General features: G+C 42.3%; 5 protein-coding genes across 6 annotated transcripts; 3 read left to right on the top strand and 2 right to left on the bottom strand.

Moving 5' to 3' along the window:
- Positions 1 to 8511: 8511 nt before the first annotated feature.
- Positions 8512 to 9203, top strand: LOC125010645 (CUB domain-containing protein 2-like). Its single transcript, XM_047589406.1, has 2 exons — positions 8512 to 8578; positions 8803 to 9203. The coding sequence occupies exons 1-2, from the start codon at positions 8512 to 8514 to the stop codon at positions 9201 to 9203; spliced, it is 468 nt and encodes a 155-aa protein (XP_047445362.1).
- A 385-nt stretch (positions 9204 to 9588) lies between these two features.
- On the top strand, positions 9589 to 12593 carry cdcp2 (CUB domain containing protein 2). Its single transcript, XM_047590146.1, has 4 exons — positions 9589 to 9963; positions 11270 to 11623; positions 11902 to 12080; positions 12208 to 12593. Exons 1-4 carry the CDS (start codon positions 9624 to 9626, stop codon positions 12511 to 12513), a joined length of 1179 nt encoding a protein of 392 aa, XP_047446102.1. The 5' UTR covers positions 9589 to 9623; the 3' UTR covers positions 12514 to 12593.
- Positions 12594 to 12730: 137 nt separating this feature from the next.
- Positions 12731 to 15766, bottom strand: tceanc2 (transcription elongation factor A (SII) N-terminal and central domain containing 2). Its single transcript, XM_047590148.1, has 4 exons — positions 15368 to 15766; positions 15136 to 15277; positions 13485 to 13678; positions 12731 to 13069 (listed from the first exon to the last, which is right to left on the bottom strand). Exons 1-4 carry the CDS (start codon positions 15464 to 15466, stop codon positions 12881 to 12883), a joined length of 624 nt encoding a protein of 207 aa, XP_047446104.1. The 5' UTR covers positions 15467 to 15766; the 3' UTR covers positions 12731 to 12880.
- A 529-nt stretch (positions 15767 to 16295) lies between these two features.
- On the top strand, positions 16296 to 21368 carry tmem59 (transmembrane protein 59). Its single transcript, XM_047590147.1, has 8 exons — positions 16296 to 16530; positions 16730 to 16835; positions 16996 to 17090; positions 17189 to 17341; positions 17439 to 17511; positions 17775 to 17892; positions 17989 to 18106; positions 20396 to 21368. Exons 1-8 carry the CDS (start codon positions 16375 to 16377, stop codon positions 20546 to 20548), a joined length of 972 nt encoding a protein of 323 aa, XP_047446103.1. The 5' UTR covers positions 16296 to 16374; the 3' UTR covers positions 20549 to 21368.
- Positions 21369 to 22334: 966 nt separating this feature from the next.
- Positions 22335 to 24242, bottom strand: lrrc42 (leucine rich repeat containing 42). 2 transcript variants are annotated; one of them, XM_047590115.1, is made up of 7 exons: positions 23854 to 24242; positions 23634 to 23765; positions 23435 to 23556; positions 23274 to 23359; positions 23080 to 23193; positions 22899 to 22983; positions 22335 to 22797 (listed from the first exon to the last, which is right to left on the bottom strand). In XM_047590115.1, exons 1-7 carry the CDS (start codon positions 24240 to 24242, stop codon positions 22508 to 22510), a joined length of 1218 nt encoding a protein of 405 aa, XP_047446071.1. In that variant the 3' UTR covers positions 22335 to 22507. The 2 variants fall into 2 exon arrangements, with proteins under 2 accessions (XP_047446071.1, XP_047446073.1); XM_047590117.1 differs by having other exon boundaries at positions 23435 to 23553.
- Between the last annotated feature and the right edge of the window lie 3 nt (positions 24243 to 24245).

Raw genomic sequence — 24245 nt, 5'->3', positions numbered from 1 at the left:
GTCACCTTGTACCTCAGTCATCTGTAGCATCTGGAGTCAGAACTCCTGATTCACAGTAAAGCAGGAAAAGTACTGAAACCTGACTGTGAGTGATCACTGCTGCAAAAATAACAGTTTGTTGATGTGACACTACTAGCTTAGGTCATCCTAGGCACATCAATAACAATGAAAGAATAATGATTGGCGCTCCTAATTTACTGTGTGATCGATGGGGAGACACCTGTCTTTAGTTAATGTTGGAGAATGATGACGACCTTTGTTAAATAAAACAAATAGTTCAGCCAAGATTGATAAATAAACCACTGTGTTTTGTTGACCCATCCAACCACCCCAACCTTCTGCCTCTCTACGTTTTTGTGGCTCTGTAATCATTCCCTCACATGTTCCTAACAAACAAGAGTCGTTATTAGTTTGGCCAGGGATGCATGAGGAAATCATGTCAGTCAGAGCCGCTCTACTGTTGCTGGTCATTTGTCCCCCTGGCAGTACTTCCTACATTTCCCATGAACACTGTCGTAATAGCCAATAATAATGTATCAGATGCCCATTGGCTGTGTGCAGGCACGCTACAGTCTGCAGTGCAACCAGCGCAAGAAACCATGGAAACGAACAGAGTGTCCGCCAGTACTGATGTTCGATACCACAGATTTCCTTTCCGTTCTGATACCGAGTAAAATTCATGTTAGTATCGCCGATACTGGTCCGATATCGATACTTTGTGTAAATACACCCTAATGTCTGGTAAACCTAAAAAGGCCTCATTTACTATATATCCAAGCTAATACAACAGAACAGGAAAACCAAACAGGACACAATCATACAAAATACGTGAAAATGCTGTTTCAAACACTAAAAAATGAATAAGTAAAATAATAACCCCATTCAAATAATTATTTAATGATTAAGAACTACCATAAAACGTAATTCTGACACTGTTCTCTCCTCTTCTGTCCTCCTCATCATAAATGCCTCATATTCTGTGTTGTGGTTTAACCTGAGGTGTTTCACAAGGTTTGTTGTGTTGCCACAACTCACCAGTTTAGTTACTTTCCACTGTGTTCCTACATTTCATCGAATGACTCAAGTATCGATATTTTGACTTGACAATCAATTTTAGAGCATGAAGACCTGGTATCAGAAGTATCTATATTTCAGTATCGATCTGCACATCACTTTCCGCCAGACAACAAAACAAGAAGAAAAAGAATGAACGGACTCGGAGCGAGAGCAGGGAGGGAGTAAAGAATAAAGTTAAACTAAATGCGGCGGTGCTTGGGACAGACGTCTGGGGGCGAGAAGAGGAAGGATGAGAATATCGACAGAGCACGCAAAAAAAAAGGAAGTTTAACGCTAAATGGCTCACGGGTCAGGTTTGTGTTTGATCATGAAAATGTCATCATGTTTTGTACGGATTGTCGCATGTATGCACAAGAAAATAATAATTTTTAAGTCGAGACAGTGCCTGGGGTTTTTTTTGATCCCAAATTTGGAAATATCAAAATGAAAAAGAAATTAAATGTTTGCCCTTTCAGTGTATATTATGTTGTATGTATTGCACTTTCTGTACGTTTTTCATGTCAACAATGTTAATAAAATGATAAAATGCCTTCAGTGACACACGTAATCTCTCTTATTTGCACTGGGGAAAAAAAAATGGCTAGTGGAAATTCATTGGCTCGTGTTCAGAAAGGTTAATTTAGAAACCCTGCTCGCAGACCTCATTTTGGGGCATCGACGCCCCAGCGACTGCTGATATATTTTTACTTGAAAGACAAGTCTCAGTTAGTCAGAATAAATGACTGTAAGATCATTCACCTCAAAAGATTTTGAATGTGAGTGGATCCCAAGTCAGCCATGCCAGATTTGTCATAGGGTATCTAATCTGTTTGTGTCTCCTTCTCCTTCCACACCATCATTCCTTTATTTTCATTTCCTGTGTGAATATTCATGGCAGATCACAGCGAGAGCAATCTTCTAATATAAGCCATGCATTATGAGTCAGATGTTCAGTACACAGTGGGTAAAGGGTACTAAAAAAGCTTAATCAAGTGCTCTTGCTAAGGGCCATAATTGTTCTGTTTATGTGCCAGGCCGCTCTTCTCTCGCCATATGAATTCCAGTTAGGAGTATTTACACTGCACTACATCACTATGAGAATGATTAATTAAAAGGCTGTCGCTTTTTCCACCAAAACACACAGCGCGTCTAGACTGCTCAGTCGCAAACGATGTTCAGAGCTTTTCTTTTGAACGCCATACAGTGATGTCTTTGCCATGTTATACATCGGTATTATGCAGAAATTACAGAGAAACGCTTCCCTTTTTGCTAATGATAGTAAATCTTGAGCTTTGCGTTTCAGAATAATTTGCACGATTAGCATATGTGAGCTGATATCTATTGAATTTCCAGAAGCATTAGTTTACGCCTTTGCATTTGCACCCGTCAGTCAGCTTGAGAGGCTTCAGACTTTATGTTGTTGTAGAGAAGATGTCATGTTGTTTACTACAGATTGTGCCTATCAGAAACACATTTAATTGATCTAGACAGCTGATTTAAGTTGAACATGTTGTGCGGAGCTGATATTTACCATTAAGCCTGTGTTCTGGTCAATTCCTGTAAGCGTGGGAGTACAAACTCCCCACAGCATAATAAACTCACCTACATTGCGTGGATAGCTGCATAGCGGCTGCATGAACCTATTGCCTTTGAGCTGAATGACACCTTTTCACTAATTCATCTGCTACAGAGATTGTGAAGGAAAATGTTGAAGACTATCTGACAAAAGCCATATTCAGTTTAACAAGTCAAGACAATGAGGGAGGAATTATGGGTATGGGCTGTGCCATGGCTGATATACAACATAACCCTCCACTGGAGACATGGTTCAGTGGGCAAATTGGAAAACCCAAAGGTTGGCGGCAACATTTCTAAAGCCATCAATCCATCTCATATGCAGCAGCAAGGGGGGAAAAAAAAAAAAAAACATAACGCATTTCTTTCAATTAGAGCATGGACTGACGCAGCAGAGTGTGATACAGCTCAGCTGACAGTGCATTGTCTTTCATAAAAAGTCAAAATTGGCTCGCCCGCGTCAACCAATCAGACACACGAAAGTCACTTGTAGTTTACTTTGAAATGTGAATGAGGTAATTCCACAGTTTACCTTAAAAGCATCGAGACAGAGAGGATAAAACGATTGTCACAATAATTTTTCACAGCTGTAAAAATCTTTCCTCATTGTGCCATGAGCCTCTCTGCGGTGTTGTGACATCTGACAAGTCTTCAAATGCAAATCTGTTCCTCGGAAGACAAAAAAGAAAACCCTCCCCGGATGATATTTTATCATTTCACAGCAACCCGCAGCAACATGCTGTTTTCAGTCGCCCAACACATCAGCTATGCAGCAGAACTTCCAATTTAGCATATTAAAATCACTCATAGGTGGGAGGAAGCCAGTTCTTCTCTGAACGGTAATGTAGCGCTGATAAGCGGGCGAGACATCCCGCGCTTGAAGTTTGTGGTTGGAGGGAAAAACGTGAACGGGAGAACATGAGATGAACACTTGTAATTACGTTGTGAAGTATTGTAAAGCAAGGACTTTGCAAAAAGCCATATTGCTTCCCATTAAGCCAATGCCACGAGGAAATAATTAAGTGAGGAGGCGGCCGTCAAGGCAAGAATTACACTTTCATACGTACAAAAACATAATTAGAATCTCTGTCAGAGAGCCAGGTGGACGGCAGCTACTTGAGGCTTATCCAAGTTCATTTTCACATACATGTCGTAGCCTCAAACATGGCCATGGTTGGCCACTAGAAGAATGGTGTACACAAACGCGCAATGGAGCAACATACACTAATCAGGCATAGCTTTATGACCACCTGTATTGCTAATATTGTGAAAGTTTCCATTGCACCTCCAACACATTGGTGACTCATCAGAGAATGGACATGGGCCTTCTGTGGGTGTCCTATGTTGTTAGTGGGGGCCTTTTGGGGCAGTAGACTTGATCAGTTTGGAATCTATTTAGAGGCCAGGTCAATATCTTGTGCTGTTCTTTAAGTTTTTGAGTTGTTCCTAAACCATTTTTGTGTGAGTGTCAGGCTGTCTTACTGCTGGTAATGACTGCCGCCATCAAGGAGTGTCATTGTTATGAGGTGGGGGTGCCTGGTCTGATCTAAGCGGGTGGGACATGTCAAGTAACATCTACCCAAATTAATTCCAGGTCCAAATTTGTCACAAAATAGTTAATGTTAAATAAATCTCCTGTCAGTGGTTTTAATGTTGTGACTGATCGATTAACAGTCATTAAAAGGTGTGTCTACCGTGACTGAACATCTTTAAATGTATATCTGCATATCTGTCAGCAACCCCAAACACAACATGCAAAGCAACGCACCCTCAGTTTTCTTAGTGTTGTAGTAGTTGTTGCACATTAGCTACTGCACCAACTTCACTAGCACTGGCAGCAGACACTTACCTTCACTTGACATCTGCTTGGGAAGCTGTAGCGCCACGGGCAAATGACAAAGTTTGCTCGACACAACTCCCGCGACGACCGAAGATCATTTGACTGTTCCCAGATGTCCGTATTTAGCGAAATTATATGGAGTCCTCAAAGTGCCAAGAGCAAAACAGCAGGAAAATAACGAAAAATAATATATTTTGGCATGGCATGGCATGGCATAGCTAATGATTTTAGTAAAGTCTGCATTCCATTTAGCTTTACCGGTTTCAAAGCCCTACGGCTGTGTTTCCTAGCTTGGCTAATGTGGCTTCTTGTTAAACCAAAATGGTACGCGGCCATCATTAATCAGCTACACCTGTGGACCTGCTTTTGACGTCCTACGTAGACTACACACACGCGCGCGCGCGCGCGCACACACAAAAAAACGTTTTCTCGTTTTAAACATCTGATTCATACTGCCTCCATTTTTATGTCTTCATTTTATTTTGTAATGTGGCTGCTCAGTATCGACAGGCAATAATTTATTTTTAAGGGCCTTGTTAGTAAATGTGAATAAATTAAACAGCAAATAGTATCAAGTTGCTGTGAACTTTCTCGTATTTAATCAAGGCCACATCAGCATTAACCAAACTTTCCTCATTATGTTAATAAAAAAAAAAGAAAAAGAAAATCGGATGGCATAATGTCCGTCTGTGAGTGTATTTCTCGTTGCAGATCAATAGCTCTGTACTTAATTTCTCAAAGGGCTGTCTGACTGAGGGCGAAGGAAAGAGTGTAAGCTTTTATTTAAAATGTTTAGTTTCCTTGCACTGATTCTGTTATCAACACACACACACATATATATATGCATACATACTGTGTATGCATGGGCACAGTTGCTGTTAGCACTCATGCCTCCCAGCGAGAAGCTCTGGGTTTGAGTCAGACTGGGGCCTTTCTGGGTGGAGTTTGCATGTTCTCACTGTGTCTGCGTAGGTTTTCTCTGGCTCCCTCCCACCATCCAAAGACATGCTTGTTAGGTTAATTGGAGATTCTAAAAATTGCCCATAGGTGTGAGTGTGAGTGCGAATGGTTGTTTGTCTCCGTGTTAGCCCTGCGATAGACTGGCAACCCCTGCAACCCTAATAGAGGATAAGTGGTAGTAGAAGATGAGATGAGATATATCATATATATATGTAGCCGTGTTTACAAAGTCATCATCTAAGCACAATTATCTGGATAATAATTTTTTCCTCAAGCTGACAGGTATCACAAATATTACAAAATACTATAAGTTTTGAGAAAAAAAGAAGCCTGCAGCCTGCAAGTGCCAACTTCACAGTGCAATATTTGTTGACATTTGCATAAATTCTGTGATTATTTTCCTTGATCATTTTGGTTCTTCTATATGCAATTAATGCAATATTGTATATGCAATTGATTTAGTATAAGAAAAACCCAGTAGCATAAAAATGCAATCCTCTCTTTTGTAGATGAGTACAGGGGTTAAGCTGCAGCTGCCAATGGAAGTCGATCCTTTCTCCTTTACTTAACCTGAATAAAGGATTCATTGCTCTCATAACTATAGAGCGAGGCTTAGCTCATTATGGCTCCTAATCCAATCTGTGCTCTCCCCGAATTGACATATCAATATTGTCCTTGGTACCGAGAAGGTGGACATGTTAACAGAATCGGTGCAGGGGAGAAAACTAAATATTTCTGGCTGTAAAGGGACACTATAGGAATACAAGTTACAAGGTTGTAGCAGTGTTGTCTGTTGGCTAGATTTGATTTTGGTTCTGGTCCAGCTTTGCATAAGAGTTGAATCAGGGTTCAAACATCCATTATAACAGCTGCAGTGCAAAAAATACTTATAAAATTCTATGAAACCTTGTAATGTGCATGTAAACAATTCCCCCTACAGAGTCATCCATACATTAAGACTCATTTGACGACTAATAATGCAATCCTAGCCCTGGACACAGTTGGAAACGCTATGGCGATGTCTTGCCAAGCTGCAGGCTGAGTCAGAAACATTAACTTTTTTTTTATTATGTGACATATTTATATAGTCATCTCATGTTGGGAGCTATAGAGAACATTCATCAGAACAAGCAGTCATCAACATATCCTCATAGCTGCCACTAACATAATCCATCCTGACGTGAAAAAAGATGTTTTGAAGCAGACGGCGTTTTTGTTTTTGTTTTTCTAATGCATTCACATCATTTGCCATTTTGCAGTTTTGATTAAAAAACGCAATAGCTGTCAAGTGCCCCCATTCACAACAGCTACACTCATTTGGATCCTCCTCATGCCAGTCAGGCAGCCTGATAGGCACCCAACTCAGATGATTATTAACAATGGTCTTTTTTCTTTTCTTTTCTTTTCTTTTCTTTTTAATACTCCTGAATATTAACACTTATTTCACACATTTCTGGGCCAAAATCACTAAAATTATATTGCCAGTTCAAACATCTGCTGTTTGTTTGACTCAGTTCCCCTTTATTCAGGTTTTATCCCAACAGCTTCAACCTTATTTGTTTGTTGAGTGTTTACTTGCTAATAGGTGATTTAATTGCTCCAAACCAGCGATATCTTCCTGAAACACATTTCAGCACTGCCCAGTACCACACATCCTTGAACAATGACAGGCTTTCAGAGAGGACAGAATTAAAATTCAAAGGCGAGGCAGTTCATTTTAGTTCCAGGAACCGCTGTGCGAAAAACACTTGACTGATTTTAATCACATTCTTATTTATTTCAGCTTAGAGCCCCGGCATGACGTTTTAAACGGCGGTGGTGGCATTTGCTGCGTTTTTCACAGTGTAACAGCCCCATCTAGCAGGTTCCCGCAGGTATTAATGTTGCTCTCAAAAGCTATTAGATATATTCACTTTAAAAGCCCCTGCCTTCACAGCACCGGTGGAATAGCAAACATTTATTTCCAGAATAGGCTTTTACCTGGAGTACTTTATCTCCCTGTCTCCTGTGCACTCCATTGAGTCGGGGATTATTGTCTACACGTGTCTGCACTGTTCAGCCGTAAGACTGCTGAAATAGAAAGAATGAGTCATTGGGTGTGATGATTGGCATTTCACAAATACAACAAAATCCGTTTGCGAGAGCCGCAATGTGCATTCTTCGCAGACGTAGAAATTGGTGCGTACGCAGCATTTGCATTATAAAAGCTTGCAATTTTATGAGTGATGACCTTGCCCACCAGTCGCGATACTCACGCTACGTGGGTCTGCAGTGAAATGTTGAAAGGTGGCTCATAGAATTAAAAAACAAGTTTATTACATAAAATAATAAAAGGCTGAATTTTAGCGGCACTTATGAGAAATTGTTAATCTGCATTTATTATAGATTAAAGCTTTATAATTATTATCAGCTCATTTGATACTGACAGTTTGACTCATAGTTAAAAGTGTAACTGTGCCGCCTACGTATATGAATTAATTCTCACATGGGATATAGTAGGAGGAGAAGCTGCAAGTGTGAGCCTCTGTTGTAACTCAAACAGGAGTGAATATTATTTTCTTTTCTTTTCTTTTCTTTTTTTTTTTAAATCCAAGTACTTTAAAATGCAAATGCACGCTCACCAAAAAAAGCAGCGTCTACACCTTTTACTTTGTGACATCGAGCGTTCGAGGATATTCTCCCTCACAAGGCTGTAATGAAGCCATTTATATTAGTGACAAATGGGCTCTCTCTTGCCGTCTCTTTATCAACTCCACTCTCGTATATGTGTGTATGGGCGTGTGCGTGTATGTGTGTGGCCGTCATTAAAAATGTATAACATCTCTCCAAACAGTGTCCTGACAAGCCACTCATGCTCATTGGATATCAGTCATTAAAATTTAGCGAAGGGGGCGAAGCGCGGCCTTAGGTGGCGGGTGTCGGGTTCCTCGTTCAGGCCGGGGATGAATTTTTCAAAGTCCTATTACCTCCACAGGCACCACTGCTGATGTCTCAAGGCTGCGCCGCGGCGACATTGCCGTTGTGTGTCTCTGCCGGTGTTGCAGCTGAGGTGTGACAGAAGCCGAATCAACAATAACAACATGAGTCTCAGGGTGGCCATACTGACTCATTTACTACTGCTCGTTGACAAGGCTGATTCTAAAAAAGGTGAGTTGCCGTTTGTTATCTTGATGGAACAATGCTTAAATTTCATGGGAGTGCTTTGTCTTGCGGCTGCTCTATATACAGAGAAAGTAGGGCCTCAATTGTTCAATGTCAGCTTGTAATGCACTTCCATAGGTTGTTTCAGGTAGCTGGAAAATAGGCGAATAAATAAGAAAGGTATGAGTCATAGCCTTTATTCTTCATCCTTTTCCCCTCTGAGCTGAAAGGAGATTTCTTCTTTTTTTGGTCATTACAAGGTGTCAAATGTGGAGGAATTCTCTCTGCACCGTCCGGAAATATCTCCAGCCCAAACTTCCCGGGCCCGTACCCCTACAACATCGACTGCTCCTGGCTAATTGTCGTGGCCGAGGGCTCCTCCGTCCTCCTCACCTTCTACCACTTTGAGCTGGAGTACCACGCCGGCTGCGCTTACGACTACATCAAAATTTACAATGGCGTGTCTGAAGACGAGGGGAACCTCCTTGGGACGTTTTGCGGCGACATCTCCCCCCCTCAGTTCACCTCGTCTTGGAACGTCATGTCCATCATCTTCCATTCGGACCGCCATGTGGCCTACAGGGGCTTCAGCGTTGGCTACAGAAAAGGTACCTCGCTGCATTGTGCTTAATGCAACATGACAGGGGTCAAGTTGTGTAACTGCTCACAATCTGAGCTCATTTGGTCCGGCTATGTGGAAAATGCATGACTCACGGCTTTTAGCAAAAAATGTCTTGACCTTAACCTCATAATATTACTTTCAAACATGCTAATGTAATGTTTACCACATTTATCAGGTGCTATTAGCATTTTAGCTTTGTAATATGACAGTTATATTTCAACATTGCCAACCCCAGACCCATTTTGTCAGCTTAGTTAACGATGTCCCTGCTTAACAGTAAACTTTTCAAAGATTTTTACATTTCTAACAGCACAAAAAACTGCACAAAAATGTAGCTGACCTGCTGTTGTCCACTTAAAACAAATCCTCTACCGCTACTGCTTTTCAGACAGAAAAATAATATGTTTTCGCCTCCTGTCCTCTCTAGATATGTGCGGCGGTGTCCTGACTGGACTGTCGGGTGTTATCTCCAGCCCCGGCTACCCTCAGGAGTACAGCAACAACGCCGACTGCTCTTGGGCCATCCACGTGTCCAACACAAGCGTGGTCACCTTGACCTTCTTGGACTTTCAGCTGGAAAACAACGAAGGATGCAATTTTGATTTTGTCGCCCTGTTCGACGGCCCGACAGTCACCCACCGCCACCTTGGCAAACACTGCGGGGCAGATAAGCCGCCCAACGTAGTCACCACTTCCAACCAGCTTCTGGTAGTCTTCAAGTCTGACTTCAACATCGGAGGACGGGGGTTCAAAGCCTATTATTACTCAGGTAAGAAATTTTAGTTCGGAGCTCTTCACGCTAGGATTCTGGTACCCCCCCGTTTTCTGCAGAAACCGAAGGTGAAAAGATGGCTTTGCTCAGTTACTATCACCGTGACATGCTATTACTCTGCCAGGCGTGAAGCAGCCTGCATTCAAAGAAAAATAAATCTTTTCACTCACAAATTGAATACAGAACAGCTTCCGTGAAATCCAAATAAGCATTACCTTTGAAGTGCAGGTAGAGTATAGAAACGTTGAAAGCAATAGAGAACAATGGGATTCCTGATTAGTCTGATGTTAAGGTGAAACGCTATTGTAAGCTGAAACAAGCTACGCGGAAGAGCCAGAGAATCTAAGAAAAGATTGCAGCTACAAGGAAAAAAAAAACTGTCTTTTGTAGAAACGGAGTTGTCTCGCATCACACCTGCCACAATCACAAACCCGAAAGACCTCGAGTTGTCAAGCCGAAGCCCAGACCAATTGAAATCCACAGAATAACTTTTAAACACCTGCTCCCAGATTGCACACGTGTGGCCATAAACCAACTGACCAAGGGATCAAAACCCCCTGAAATACAACTGAAAAAAGCCAGTATAAACGGCATACCGCCATATTTAAAGGTGTATTTATTTTGACACATTTTATTTTGTATTTACGTTGAGTAAATCTAATAAATAATAGCAAATGTCATGATTTTAAAACAATAGGTCAACATTTTGGAGTTGATCAATACCACTATAACATCCATATAATAGCAAGCCAGCGAGCTATGCAGCGTGTAGCTTAGCATAAAGACCAGAGGTCCACAGTCTGGCTCTGTCCACAATTAATACAACACAAAGAAAGAAAGCTGTGATAGTCCTGTGTCAGCATCTAGTCAGAAACCACACTAAAAAAAAAAAAAAAAAAGAAATAATTTTACCATTTCTTAGTAAGTCACAGAGACCAGGAGAGTTGTTTTCCCAACTTTCCTTCATTTTATTCAAAGCTAGGCTAACCAGCTGCAGGACTACGTTTCATATTGAACGCATAAATACCAGGGTGATATCGATCTTCTCATCTCTCACCATCTGTATATGGCTACCTCTTGCCAAGAACACAAGGATATTTCCCAAAATATCAAGCTGTTCCTATAAACTGTGGGGGATTTTCGCCCCGATGGACTTAAATCATATATTTTCTATAAAAATAAAAAAAACTTTTACCTTTTTGAGACTGACTTGTTTTGTACCGAGTTTAGGAATACACTAGGGGGAAAAAAACATACTATATATGAAATAAAGAGGACTATCTGATCAACTTTGCTTTCACAGGCGAATGCCAGCAGGTCCTATCAGCTGTAAGCGGCAACTTCAGCAGTCCACATTTCCCCAACATCTACCCAAACAACATCAACTGCCACTGGAGCATCAGTCTAGCAGCTGGATACCGCATTAAACTCTTCTTCCCCATAATGGACCTGGAGGACCGCAACAGTCTGTCAGACGAGTGCGATTACGACTCTGTCGCCGTGTATGACGGGGACAGCCAGACGGACCGCCTGCTCGGACGCTGGTGTGGCCGAGAACAACCTCCCTTTCTCGTCTCCAAGGCCAACAAGTTGCTGGTGGTACTGAGCACGGACAGAAATGAAGCTCACAGAGGATTCACCGCATCGTATCTTGGAGGTAAATGTTTCCTGTATGAGCTATAGATTATTATTTTGGGATGAAAACCTTAATTTTCCTTACAGACTTGTATTTTAATTTATTGGAGTAGTGCTTATCCTGTATGGACTGTAAGTTTTAAGACATGCACTCAATAGTGTATAGAATCTAAATCTCAGCTAAACAGGCTTTGGTAGGATTAAATGCATAAGAAGCCAGATGTACAAATAACTCTTTCCCATCGTCACTCATTTTTAAGCTTCTCTTAAAAAGTGTTTCTCCCCCTCCGTAAATCCAAGTGGTGCCCGTGAACATCAGCTGCACAAGATCAGAGTTCACCATCCTGATACCTCAGCAGTCCTTACCCCAGCTGGACCGGGAGAGAATCTACCTGGGGAACCCAAGCTGCACCGCACAGCTGACGGCCACCTCCTATAAGATACTCGCTCAGTTTGTCAACTGCGGCACTGCCAGCCAGGTGAATCGCAGCGCTCTTACGCCGGTGCACTATAATGAGCAGTGATTTAAAATCCATTTATCCGCTGAAGAGAACGGTTTGTGCAGACGTGCTCCCATTTATGCTCTCGCTAACGATCCCCTTACAGAAACATCGGAACATCACCATGCTCGTAAACAAACTCTACATTGATTTCTCCGATGGGAAGCAGCTAAACGTGCAAGAATACAAAGTGCAGTGCGACGCCCTGCGGAAAATAGCGTCGGTGTCCATCATTTCGGCGGAAGAGAGGCGTCTGGAGGAGCTGGCCCTGCAGACGGACGTCGTCAGCGGCGGCAGCGCCGGGGAACCAGAAGCTGAGCCTCATGACTTCAGCGATATTGTCTTCATCAGCATTTGTGTTCTGGCTGTCATTCTCATGGTCATAGCTATTATTTGGCTGGTTCTTCTTTAGTAATGTGGTTTTATCCATTGGAAGAAAGGACTCAAACACTGAAGTTGTCTTATTTGAAATCATATTTTTGTATAAAAAAATGTTCACCAATAATATGAAAAAATGTCCACAAAAAAAAGGGGGGGATTTATAATTACAAAACGGAATAGCCTACCATTATTGGCACTAATATTCTTGGCAACAATTAATGTGCGGATAAAAAAACAGTGTTGAGCTATTGATGTGCCACAAAGCGTATTTTTTATTGTTTTTGCAGAAAATTACGAAAAAGAATAAAATGAATAAAAATAAAGAATAAAAAAAACACATAACTGGATGTAAACAACCTTCACTGTGAAATCTGAGGCTCGGCGTAGTTATCCTTGACCTATTTTTTGTATTTGGAGACCAGCTGGTCGACCGATATCGTGCTGTCTTTTACTTGAGTTCTGATCTCAGGGTTGTGTTTGAAGGCAAACACCAGCGCTCTAACAGTCCGTCTGTATGAACCGCTCACTAACCGGGAGCTCTGGTGAAACACTTCTCTCTCGATGTTGTCTATGAGACCTGAATCCTCCTGTAGGGCACGTGAGAAAAAACAAGAAGAGAACACATGCATGAACACACAAAAATAACACACTAAATGAATCACAGTTGCAAGCACACTTTGTTTTTCAAGCAAAATGTCAGTGAACCTGCAGAAAATGAACTGTGAGTAGTATTAGAAGAAAAAAAAACTTCAGTCTGACTATGAAATGTCACTTGTAAAATGTTTATAAATTCTAATAAAGTGAGAAGTTGTAATTATACGAAGTGGTGCTTCAAGTCAAAGAATTCAGATACCATACAAAAACATAACCAGGTCAAGTTCATTTTTCACATTTATACAACTGAAAAGCTTCACATTGCAATGACACATATACATATATAAAATCCTAGATATCAACAGGCAAAATGAACAGAATGAAAAGCGTAGTGTGACTCTTCCTCACCTTGACCTCCAGGGCTTCAGACATTAGCCTCCTAGCGTTGCTCCTGATTCCTTCAGATTGTTTGTCCGAGCGCACTTCGATGGACGGCTTATTGGAATTCTCCTCAATGAACGTCCTCCAGTCGGTGTAAACCTTCGCCGCCACTGAACTCACTTCAGGGTCCGGATGCTTTCGCATTTTGTTGACCGTGTGGCCTTAAGAGAGAGATGTTTTCATTAGCAGTGAACATCATTTGAATATTGCGGGTTTGAGGACACACCAACACAAGTTCCAACTTTTTCAAGGTTCCTAATATTGTGGAGGTCTCCTTTGTGACTCATCACAGACTGGACATGGGGCTTCTGCGGGTGTCCTGTGGTGTCTGTAAACAGGACGTTGGTTAAGGGGGGCCTCTGTGGATCATCCCACAGATACTTGATCAGTTTGAGATCTAGTGAATTTGGAAGCCAGAGGCCTGTATCACGAAAGTGAGCTCAAGTTACCTGGGGTTGCTACAACTTATCCAGCTGAACCTGTCCACAACAATGACAATCTGGATAAGCAGTATCAAGACGCTGGTTATCAACTCGGTAACTTAACCCAGGTTTGTCTTGTTGTGAATCGGTGAACGTGCACGAATAAAGGGCGGGTTCCAAGGCAGCAGACCAATCACAATCATGAAGCTGATCCGCCAGCAAAAAGGAGCAAAGACTGATTCTCCTCGAATGTGAAGAAAAAATGTAAATCTCACTCGAAATCTCGAAAAGTCAAACACCACGACTGCATCGAAGAGATGCCAAATGGCGTGGCAAAGGATTGCAGATTGTACAAATGCGCAAATTACACACCAATGGCTCAGTTAGTTTACATTTAACGAAACCACGAATCCCAATCACTGTGCTGCATAGATGAATCACATGTATGACAACTAGTCTCATTCCCCCAGATGTAACTCCTCTGGAGTACAAAGAAAGTGGAAGCAGATAAAAACATAATTTCATCTGGGGAGTTGGATTTCCTAATTCTATAATGTTACATGGGCTACAATAAAACCGGAAGCTGATGCTACAATTACATCATATCAATACATCAAGTTGTCGGCCTGAATTAAATTATCCTGATTGTGAGCTGTGTTTGAGCTGAGCCGGGACAAATGGCTAAGATATACTCTTCTTTGTGTGGTTATCTCCTGGAAGATGCACTCACGCCTAACGCTCTCATGATTCTTCAATGAAAGGGCACGTGATTCTTTCCTGAACAGCTGATTGGCCGGTGGTTGGAGCCTTTTTATCGGATTCAGAGTAAGTTACCATGGTAACGTACCTCGATAAGAATGAGTCCAGCTTCGTGATACCAGAAACCCAGGGATAACCCTGAAGTTATCTCACCAAGTCTGTAATCCTGCTTCGTGATACAGGCCTCAGGTCTAGTACATGTCTAAGTAACATCCACATGAACATCAAGTCCAAAATTGTCCCAGCAGAACATTGAATAGTCACAAGATGGTCATAGTGTAATTTACCTCTCCTTTGAGTGGTTGTAATGTTATGCCTGATCGGTATATTTACAGTAAATCTCCATGGTTTCCACATCAATGGTGCATTAGTCTACACAGTGACATATCAATACAGCAACATACAAGTTGTAAATAATATCTGTATCCTCTGTGTACCTATTTTTGTGGTCTTGAGCACCTCCCTGGATGGGATCTTCTTGCTCAGCTCTGTCAGGGCAGCCAGCAGGTTGTCTTTGCTCTGTTCTGGCAGCTCCAGCATGGATTTGTATCGCATGATGTCCTCAATCACAACGACCCTCTTCAAGAAACACAAGTGCATGCCCTTAATAAGTATATCTGTTATGCGTTAACAGTAATTTATCATGTTTATTCAGCCTAAATAGCTCACCCGTAAAGATTCAATTGTAGTTTGTTTGTAAACCTTTTCTTGGCTCTTCGATTTTTGGGGTGTTTCGCCCTTGGGGAGCCGCACTACAAACTTGTCCATCTGCAAACTTAAAGTCGGAAGCTACAACAGACGAGTTGACTTTAACAGTGTCAACAATTCACGTTAACGTAAGAAGCGAACAATGCTACCAAGCTACCAAGCAAGTTACCAGGCTAACACAAGCCAGCATTTGAAATTCAACTAATTAACCTCATTGATAGTTTAACATAAGTCATTCGTTCCGTATTTTCTTAAATATTAGTCGCCTCCATTAAGGCAACTCTGATAAAGTATCTATCTGTTAAAGCTAACAGCATCTTAATGGCTACAATCATGTTGCCTTCAGGTACGAATGGAACCCTAAGCTTCAAAACTAAATAGTCATCCATTTAGAACATTAAAAAGAATAAGATTGCCTTTTTAAATTCCTAAATTGTACCAATCTTAGAGTAATAACATATTGCATTATTGTTCATGTGCTTTAATGTAAATTGGATAAATGAAATTCCTTCATTTCATAATATTTCGTTCTCGCAATCCGTGATAGTATTTAATTAACTACTTCCCAACATGACCTTTGTGTCTAATTTGACATAATTCTAAACTACCATAATGATTTGTTTAAAATGCTATTTTACATCTTTATTTGGGAGATATATATATCCATTTAAATATAATAATCTGTTGCTGTTCCTGACCATGTGATAATACTTAATTTTATGTTAGACTGACAACATGGACGAATTTTTGTGTAAACAAACGCATTTTCGGTGACAAATTGTATTGTGAAGTTGTTTGATTATTTCCATTTGGCCGATGTTGTCAGTCTGTAAAAAAAAAAGATTGGGGAATAGACGGGGAGTCCTTAAATGTAACAAGATATTCGCGGCCACTCTCGCGAGATTAAGAGCCGTTTGAGGACGAGGAAGAGGAACGTGTTGTTGTTTGTTTAGATTTTCGCTGACAAAATGGGGATTCTGTCCTCCTTTGCCTGCATTTTCGGACTGTCCGTCCTGCTAGCGGGCGCCTTTGCGTCTTCGGATGTGTTCGACAGCGTTTTGGGAAGCACAGTATCTTGTCACAAGTCATGTGAAATGACATACAGTTTGCACACGTATCCACGGGTGAGTACTTGTCTTTTGCCAAGTTAGCGAAACAAAAGTAGGCCCGTGCAATTGTCTAACCACGACGCGTTTCTTGTATTTAAACATTGTTCGTGAATGATGGGCCGTAGCTTGTGTCGAAGTCGAAACTCCGTCTGTTTCAGCGGTTGTCATTGTTTGCCGAGACATTCAACTGGTTCTCTGTTGTTTGCTTTTGCAGGAAGAGGAACTGTACGCCTGTCAGAGAGGTTGTCGCCTGTTCTCCATTTGCCAGTTTGTTCGTGACAGCGACGATTTAAATCAAACCAAATCCGAGTGTGAATCAAGTAAGCCCGCACGCACACCTTTGACCCATTTAATCTATCTCCGTGCGCTGTCTAGGCCTCTGATGCGAGGCTTATGTAATAACCAATCGTAAAACAATCAACAATTGTCCCTGTTTGTTTTTCGACCATCTGTTACCTCATCACTTCCAAACTTGTGCAGCCTGTCGGGAGGCCTACACCCACTCCGACGAGCAGTATGCCTGCAACCTGGGCTGTCAGAATCAGCTTCCATTTGCCGAGCAGCGGCAAGAGCAGGTACGCAACAATCACCCAACTGAATTGCATGTGCACTGCATGGTCAGGAGAAAACAGGAAAACCCCCGTGTGCTCAGTGTCGCTATTTATTTTATTAGCTGGAAGCCATGATGCCCAGGATTCACCTCCTGCACCCCCTGACTCTGGTCAGAGGCTTCTGGGAGGACATGATGAGTCAAGCCCACAGCTTCATCACATCCTCCTGGACGTTCTACCTCCAGGCCGATGACGGCAAAGTTGTCATTTTCCAGGTAATGGGCGAAGAGGAAACTGATTTAACACCTCGTTGCTGTTACAGATTTAATTAAAAACACTGATGAAACCCGATTATGTCTTCCCTTTAAACAGACCGAACCGGAGGTCAGGATTTTCTCCCAGTTCGAACTGGAAAGAGACGTTCAAGAGGAGCCGCGCAATAACTGTAAGCCCCACGTTCAGTTTTCTAAAACCCCACTTAAAGAACATTTCACAGCTGTTTTGTTACGTTGTCAAGAAAACCAAAACAAGCGATTGGCAATAGAAAATGGTGCGAGACAAATTCGCACATTGTTGGTTTGGGCATTTTCTTCCCAAATTACCAGTGACTTCAGTGTAAAACTATATTTAGGCCCCATTCCATAAATTATAATACAACAATGAGGTGAAGTTTGCACATGATAAGAACCTTTGTTTCTCATTTTCCAGTCCCTGGGCTGAGCAGGCCAGTTTACAAAGAGTACCAACGCACTTTAATCCAGGAGAGGGACAGAGACATGACTGAAGACCACGATGACCAATACAACCTCTTCAGCTGCCTCTCAAGGTCGGCCGCTTGGCACATTTCTGTCTGATCTGTTGCTTAGCTTGGTTAAAGGACTAAGGATCAACAGAAGCTTTATATTCGCGCTTTCCTCCCCAGGAATCCTTGGCTGCCAGGTTGGATCCTGACAACAACTCTGATCCTGTCTGTGTTAGTCCTGATCTGGATCTGCTGCGCGACTGTGGCAACTGCAGTGGACCAGTATGTACCTCCTGAGGTAAGTTCAACACTGCAGGCTCAGTCTAAGCACACATGTGAATAGGAAGTTCAGAGTGAAGTAAACACCTGCTTAGCTTTGTACAAAGAATGGCTGCAGAATGGAGAACAGCTGGCGTATTCACTTCATAATGTTGAGCTAAATGAAAAGATCATTGTTACTGTTATATGGGTATTATGGCGCTATATGCACCACCTGTTTTGCATAGCTTAGCATAAGGATAGTGGAAAAATTGGCTCTGTTCAAAGGTATTTAAATCATCCTACCAGTATGTCTGAATGTTTGCATCCTCTGACAGCAGCCACCTGTCACTCAAAGCAACCATGTCCTTAATTATGCATACATTTAGGAGTTAAATGAAAATTTAGCTAAAACTATTTATTGTATTCGGCATTAAACATGTTTCCTTCTGCTGTAAAAATAGACATTTTAATATAGAGGTCTGTGGAGAAAGAACTGTTTTTGGAAACAGCCTCAAGTGGTATTTGAGGAACTGCAGTATTTGGTACTTAAGCAGATAATTGGTAAAGGTCACTACTACAGTGGGGGAAATAAGTATTTGATCCCCTGCTGAATTTGTAAATTTGCCCACTTCCATAGAAATGATCAGACTCTGGTTTTTATGGTTGTTTACTGGTTATGGGTATAGACAGAATATCAGTCGAAAATGCATAAAAAACACACAATCTAAAAGTTAGAAATTGTTATGTATTTTATTAAGGGAAATAAGTATTTGATCCCCAACAATTCACTTAGAATTCAGGCTCCTACAGATTGGCTGGTGCGCATGTGGCACACAGCTGTGCTCAGTCAACTAATTACCAATACTCCTGATCTTAACTCGTCATGTATATAAAGCACACCTGCTCTAAGAATCAGTTTCTTACATTCCAACTTCTACAGCACCATGGGCAAGACCAAAGAGCTGTCAAAAGATGTCAGGGACAAGATTGTAGACCTGCACAAGGCTGGTATAGGTTACAAAACCATCAGCAAAAGGCTTGGTGAGAAGGTGACAACTATTGGTGCCATTACTCGCAAGTGGAAGACCCATAAAAGGACCATCAACTGTCCTCGGTCTGGAGCTCCCCGCAAAATCTCGCCTCATGGAGTGAGGATGATGATGAAAAAGGTGAGGGAGCAGCCTAAAACAACACGGCAGGAGCTTGTTAATGATCTGGAAGCAGTTGGGACCTCCGTCACCAAGAAAACAGTTGGCAACACACTGCACCGTTATGGATTGAACTCTTGCAGTGCCCGCAAGGTCCCCCTGCTCAAGAAGGCACATGTACAGGCCCGCCTTAAGTTTGCCAGTGAACATCTAAATGACTCAGAGAAGGCTTGGGAGAAAGTGCTGTGGTCTGACGAAACCAAAGTTGAGCTATTTTGCATTAACTCGACCCGCCGTGTTTGGAGGATGAAAAAACGTGAGTATGACCCAAAGAACACCATACCCACGGTTAAGCATGGAGGTGGAAACATCATGTTTTGGGGCTGTTTTTCAGCAAAGGGTACAGGGCAACTTCACCGCATTATGGGGCCAATGAATGCAGCCATGTACTGTAACATCTTGGACAAAAACCTTCTTTCCTCAGCAAGAACACTGAAGATGCCTCGTGGGTGGGTTTTCCAAAATGACAATGACCCAAAACATACTGCCAGGACAACAAAGGAGTGGCTCAAGAAGAAGCATATTAAGGTCATGGAGTGGCCTAGTCAGTCTCCAGACCTTAACCCGATCGAAAACCTGTGGAGGGAGCTGAAGCTCCGAGTTTCCAAGAGGCAGCCAAGAAACTTGAAGGATTTAGAGACTGTCTGTAAAGATGAATGGGCCAAAATCCCTCCTGCGCTGTGTGCAAACCTGGTGACCAACTACAAGAAATGTCTCATTGCTGTGCTTGCCAACAAAGGTTTCTCTACAAAGTACTGACTTGTGTTGTGCTTGGGGATCAAATACTTATTTCCCTTAATAAAATACATAACAATTTATAACTTTTAGATTGTGTGTTTTTTATGCATTTTCGACTGATATTCTGTCTATACCCATAACCAGTAAACAACCATAAAAACCAGAGTCTGATCATTTCTATGGAAGTGGGCAAACTTACAAATTCAGCAGGGGATCAAATACTTATTTCCCCCACTGTATATCTCAAGAAATCAAAAACAAAATCTCACACAAATGTAAAATAAAAAAAGATGTGATCAATTACAATTCATGTCTCCTGCGTCAAAATCATTAACATCAAAAATGATCGTTTTCATATAAGTTTCTTTTTTTTCTTCCAGAAATTGAGCATCTACGGCGACAAGGAGTTCATTAAAGAACCGAAACTGACTCCATACCCACCGTCATCTCTGCTGATTATCACCTCCAAAGGGACAGAGGAAGAGGCCGGACCGCTACCTTCCAAAGTGAACCTGGGCCAGTCCAACATCTAGAAGCCAACGATGTAGCACAGACAGGATTTCCTCTTTTATGAATAATCTCTAGTTGATCTTTTTTGCGTGTGTGTGCTGCTTTTGGTCTTAACAGGAGTAACTACTTGCAGAACATTTTGTATTTGCTGATATAAAGTCTCTTCTCCTTTTGAACCTTTTAAAGTAGGAGTGATGGAAGATTTTTCTTTCTGTACATTGGTATAATTGAGGCATTAGCACATTGATGGTGGTAAAAGACGAATAGGTTTCTAGGGTTTTCTTGCAATCTTGATGTTTGCATTAGCTCTTTTTTTGGTGTGCTTATTTTATCGAATGTTTGAATGAACTTTTTGTGACTTAAAGGTTTCACCCAGACCCTCGACTTCGGGTAAAGTAAATTATGCTAATAGTGCAGAGTCACTCCATGTTTCTACTGCGGTGATATCCACAATTTTACAGTAAAATTCTCTGCTCTAATTCTTAATCATTAGACACGGTACAGACAGTCTGAACAGTAAGTATTTCCTACTTCACTGTGGTCTGTTATCATAACAGTAGATTAAATACAAAAGAGTCGGTGGTGGCAGTTGTTGTATCTTTTTTCTTTTTTTCAAGAGCAGCCATTTACAAGGTGAAAGTCAAACTGGGTTGCAGTCCGAGATCTTGAATGATTCATTCAACTTGCTGATTGTGAAACAGCTGTTTATGCACAACTGAAGATAATAGCTCTGGCTCCTCTGGTGTGACGGCGGTGACAGTTTTATCAGTTGTCTGTATGAAACAGTGAACAGCATCACAGTTTGTTTACTACTGAACAATAAAGGGTCTAATCTTAAAGCAGCTTCATTGTAGTTGGAGATTGTGTATTTTCCACTTTACTGGTCCAAGCCACCTGGTGTTACAGTACAAATATCCACAGTAGTGGCTCTTTTGGGACAACTTATAACTTAATAAGTTTGCATTTCAGGGTCAAAGCAATTTCCCAGTGCACATACACCTGTCAGAAATAAGAAACATTAATCAGCTTGTGGCAATACATTGTTCTGCTGAGACCCTTTTGGACCTGGCATTCATTTGTGTGGAAGGCATGTACCACACACCGAGACCAGACCTGATCAATAATCTGTGGGATGACCTATAGGAACCAAAGGACCCTGCTAACATGTTGTTGCCAGACACCACAGGACACTATCAGATGTCCATTCCCTGATGAGTCAAAACTGCTTAGGAGACACAAGGGAAACCTCCACGATATTAGGAAGGTGGTCATAATGTTACGCCTGATCGGTGTAAGTTGTAGTTCATGACTTCGTTCAGCTCTCAAAGAGCCCTTTTGACCCCCTCGGCATTGTGGCTCCCTCTCTGTGAACGTTTAATTTGATTTTTAGGGGAACTGCAAAGATGTTACACATCAAAGTCTGTTTACAGGTCTCGGGGAGCACTGCTGCTGCTGCTGCTGCTTTCATGTGAAGAAAGTTGTGCGAAGCCTTTTGTGGCTCTGTAGAGGTGTTGAGTGTCATAAATCGCCTGAGGTGATGTGACGTGAAGCAGCATCAGCAAGCGAAGAAGCTCAAAGTTTGCAAAAGGAAAGCTGTGGGGTTTGTGGAGGCGGAAGGAGCTTAGCAGATCTCTGCAGCCGCTTCATAATTCTCCATTAAAAGTTTGAAGCTATATTGGCTGTAGTCGGCACAATAAGCCAGAATCAGGCTGCTGGGTTTTTGACTGGAAAACACAGGAACAGAAACTTTGCACGTGGATCAATTTTGTTTCCAAAACACAAAATTACAGAGAAGAAAAACAAGACACATGCAAAAATACAAAACTTTATTTATAAAACTATATCAATAACACCTTCTGAAGACAACTGACAAGATTTTTATCAGCTTCTATCGCTGAGGAAACAATTCTGCTTCCTTTGAGCCTAAATTCTTTTCAACAATCTCCTGCCGCTCTTTGCTGAATGCCACTTGGACACTCGCCTCAGTAGCTGTTCAACAAGTCGATATCCTCCGCGGTAAGAGCCGGCGAGCACGAGCGCTTCGTTGGAGGGCTTTGATATGAAGAGTCCCGCTCTTCTACTGACTTCCTTTTTTTGCCATTATCCCGGGAAGTCGTCGCTTGATGATTTGAAGTGGAGGGAACGGGTTTGCTTAGAGGAGTGTTTGCTGCAGGTCGGTAAAAGTGCAATTTCTCTTTCTCTGCCTCATCGACATTCGCACAAATCAAGGGTGCTGCGTTCAGCACTTCTCTGACGAACTTCTGCCTGCCAACTACAGAAAAAAAGCACTTTCAATGAACAGTTTTAATGCACCGATATAATTTCCTTATTTTCATTTAACACCATACACCAATGTGAATGTAATTCACTTACAAAAGCGGAGTGCCGACGTCCTTGATTCTTCAATTTTCCTCTGTTTAGGCATTTGTGAGCCATTCGTTTCCCACTGGTTGACGACCTGAAAATAAGCCAAGCATCAAGTATGTGACACTGCCTGCTTTTAAAGACAGCGCGCATCAATGTCAAGTGTCTGCTAATATCAGAAAACATGCACCTGTTCCGCCCAGCCCTCTGTTTTACATCTCGAGTGATCGAAGGTGTCGAGCGGTTTCTCAGAATGCGTTAGCCCCAGCAGGTTCCACATGGTCGTCTTCAAGCCCGTGCAAAGCTGGAGGCGTGGATTCGGGACGTCAGCATCACAATAAGGCACAAGTGTTCAACACGATCACACGATCACTGCCGTCTTACCTTCAAACTGGTCCCAGACACGTCAAGCGTCACGAGCTCGGGGAGGCATGTGAGGTATCGGAGAGCCCTCTCTGAGATAGGGTTGTCTGTAGAAACAGAAACAGCAGATCAACAATTTTGTAACAGCTTTGTGGGTGCTTTGAATGCGGGTGGACACTAACAGGAGACATCCAGGAGCTGAAGTCGGTCCAGTCCTTTCTGCATCATCCTGATAGGTGCGGTCAGTCTCTGCAGGCCAGCGTCCGACAGGCTGTTGCCACCAATGAAAAGCTGGACCAGGCTGCTGGATGGGAAATGCACAATGTTAACACGCTTTCATTAAATCCTCCTCATCACTGAGAGAAATGAGAATAACACTACCTCGCCAACGAGGTGGATGTCAGATGCTGGAACAGCTCGTGGTTGTCACCCAGTTTGCAGCCAAATAAATCCAGAGACTTCAAACTGTTAAACGTCTTTATTTCATCCATCCTCTCGTGCAAGAGCGGAAACCTGCAGAAAAGAGTGGAGGGGGAAAGAGAGGGATGAGATGCTGCTGTTGTTTGAAGCAAAGAAACCAGCAGCAGCGTTAACAACTCACCTATTCCGCAGACAGAGTGACCCGAGCACCATGTCCCCGTACGCATCGCTGAATAGCTGCAGGGCTTTGGGTGAAACGTCCGCGTTCAAAAATACACGGTTCTCCTCCGCTGCCGCAAAAAGTCTATCGCCTATTTGCTCTGGGAAGCCAACCAGAGAGTCCACATGGTGAATGTTGTCAGCCACGAACAACAGAGCGATGTCAAAGAGAGACTTAGTGGTGTACCTCAGACTTCCCTCTTCGTTGTAGGTGAATATAAAATGCTCCTTCCTCGTCACGAACGGGTTCGTCCTTCTGCAGGATGACACCGGCTTCGGCTGGGCCAGGACTATGTCGCTGACCCGGCGGAGGCTGCCCCTTTCTCGGACATAAACGGTGCCGTTGTCCATAGC

Source organism: Mugil cephalus, chromosome 7, assembly GCF_022458985.1.
Source record: "Mugil cephalus isolate CIBA_MC_2020 chromosome 7, CIBA_Mcephalus_1.1, whole genome shotgun sequence".
In the NCBI taxonomy this organism is placed as follows: Eukaryota; Metazoa; Chordata; class Actinopteri; order Mugiliformes; family Mugilidae; genus Mugil; species Mugil cephalus.
The sequence above is the reverse complement of the archived record's forward strand: the minus strand, read 5'-3'. Positions and strand labels throughout refer to the sequence as shown.

Coding starts and splice junctions, on each gene's coding strand:
- tmem59 (XM_047590147.1), top strand. CDS start 16,375: ATGGGGATTCTGTCCTCCTTTGCCTGCATTTTCGGACTGTCCGTCCTG. Junction 16,531..16,729: donor GTTTGCACACGTATCCACGG/GTGAGTACTTGT, acceptor TTGCTTTTGCAG/GAAGAGGAACTGTACGCCTG. Junction 17,512..17,774: donor AGAGGAGCCGCGCAATAACT/GTAAGCCCCACG, acceptor CTCATTTTCCAG/TCCCTGGGCTGAGCAGGCCA.
- tceanc2 (XM_047590148.1), bottom strand. CDS start 15,466: ATGGACAAGTTTGTAGTGCGGCTCCCCAAGGGCGAAACACCCCAAAAA. Junction 13,679..15,135: donor GCTCAAGACCACAAAAATAG/GTACACAGAGGA, acceptor CTCTCTCTTAAG/GCCACACGGTCAACAAAATG. Junction 13,070..13,484: donor CTGAAGCCCTGGAGGTCAAG/GTGAGGAAGAGT, acceptor CGTGCCCTACAG/GAGGATTCAGGTCTCATAGA.
- lrrc42 (XM_047590115.1), bottom strand. CDS start 24,242: ATGGACAACGGCACCGTTTATGTCCGAGAAAGGGGCAGCCTCCGCCGG. Junction 23,194..23,273: donor TGTCTGGGACCAGTTTGAAG/GTAAGACGGCAG, acceptor CCACGCCTCCAG/CTTTGCACGGGCTTGAAGAC. Junction 22,798..22,898: donor GACGTCGGCACTCCGCTTTT/GTAAGTGAATTA, acceptor TTTTTTCTGTAG/TTGGCAGGCAGAAGTTCGTC.
- cdcp2 (XM_047590146.1), top strand. CDS start 9,624: ATGTGCGGCGGTGTCCTGACTGGACTGTCGGGTGTTATCTCCAGCCCC. Junction 11,624..11,901: donor CACCGCATCGTATCTTGGAG/GTAAATGTTTCC, acceptor CGTAAATCCAAG/TGGTGCCCGTGAACATCAGC. Junction 12,081..12,207: donor ACTGCGGCACTGCCAGCCAG/GTGAATCGCAGC, acceptor ATCCCCTTACAG/AAACATCGGAACATCACCAT.
- LOC125010645 (XM_047589406.1), top strand. CDS start 8,512: ATGAGTCTCAGGGTGGCCATACTGACTCATTTACTACTGCTCGTTGAC. Junction 8,579..8,802: donor CAAGGCTGATTCTAAAAAAG/GTGAGTTGCCGT, acceptor CTGAGCTGAAAG/GAGATTTCTTCTTTTTTTGG.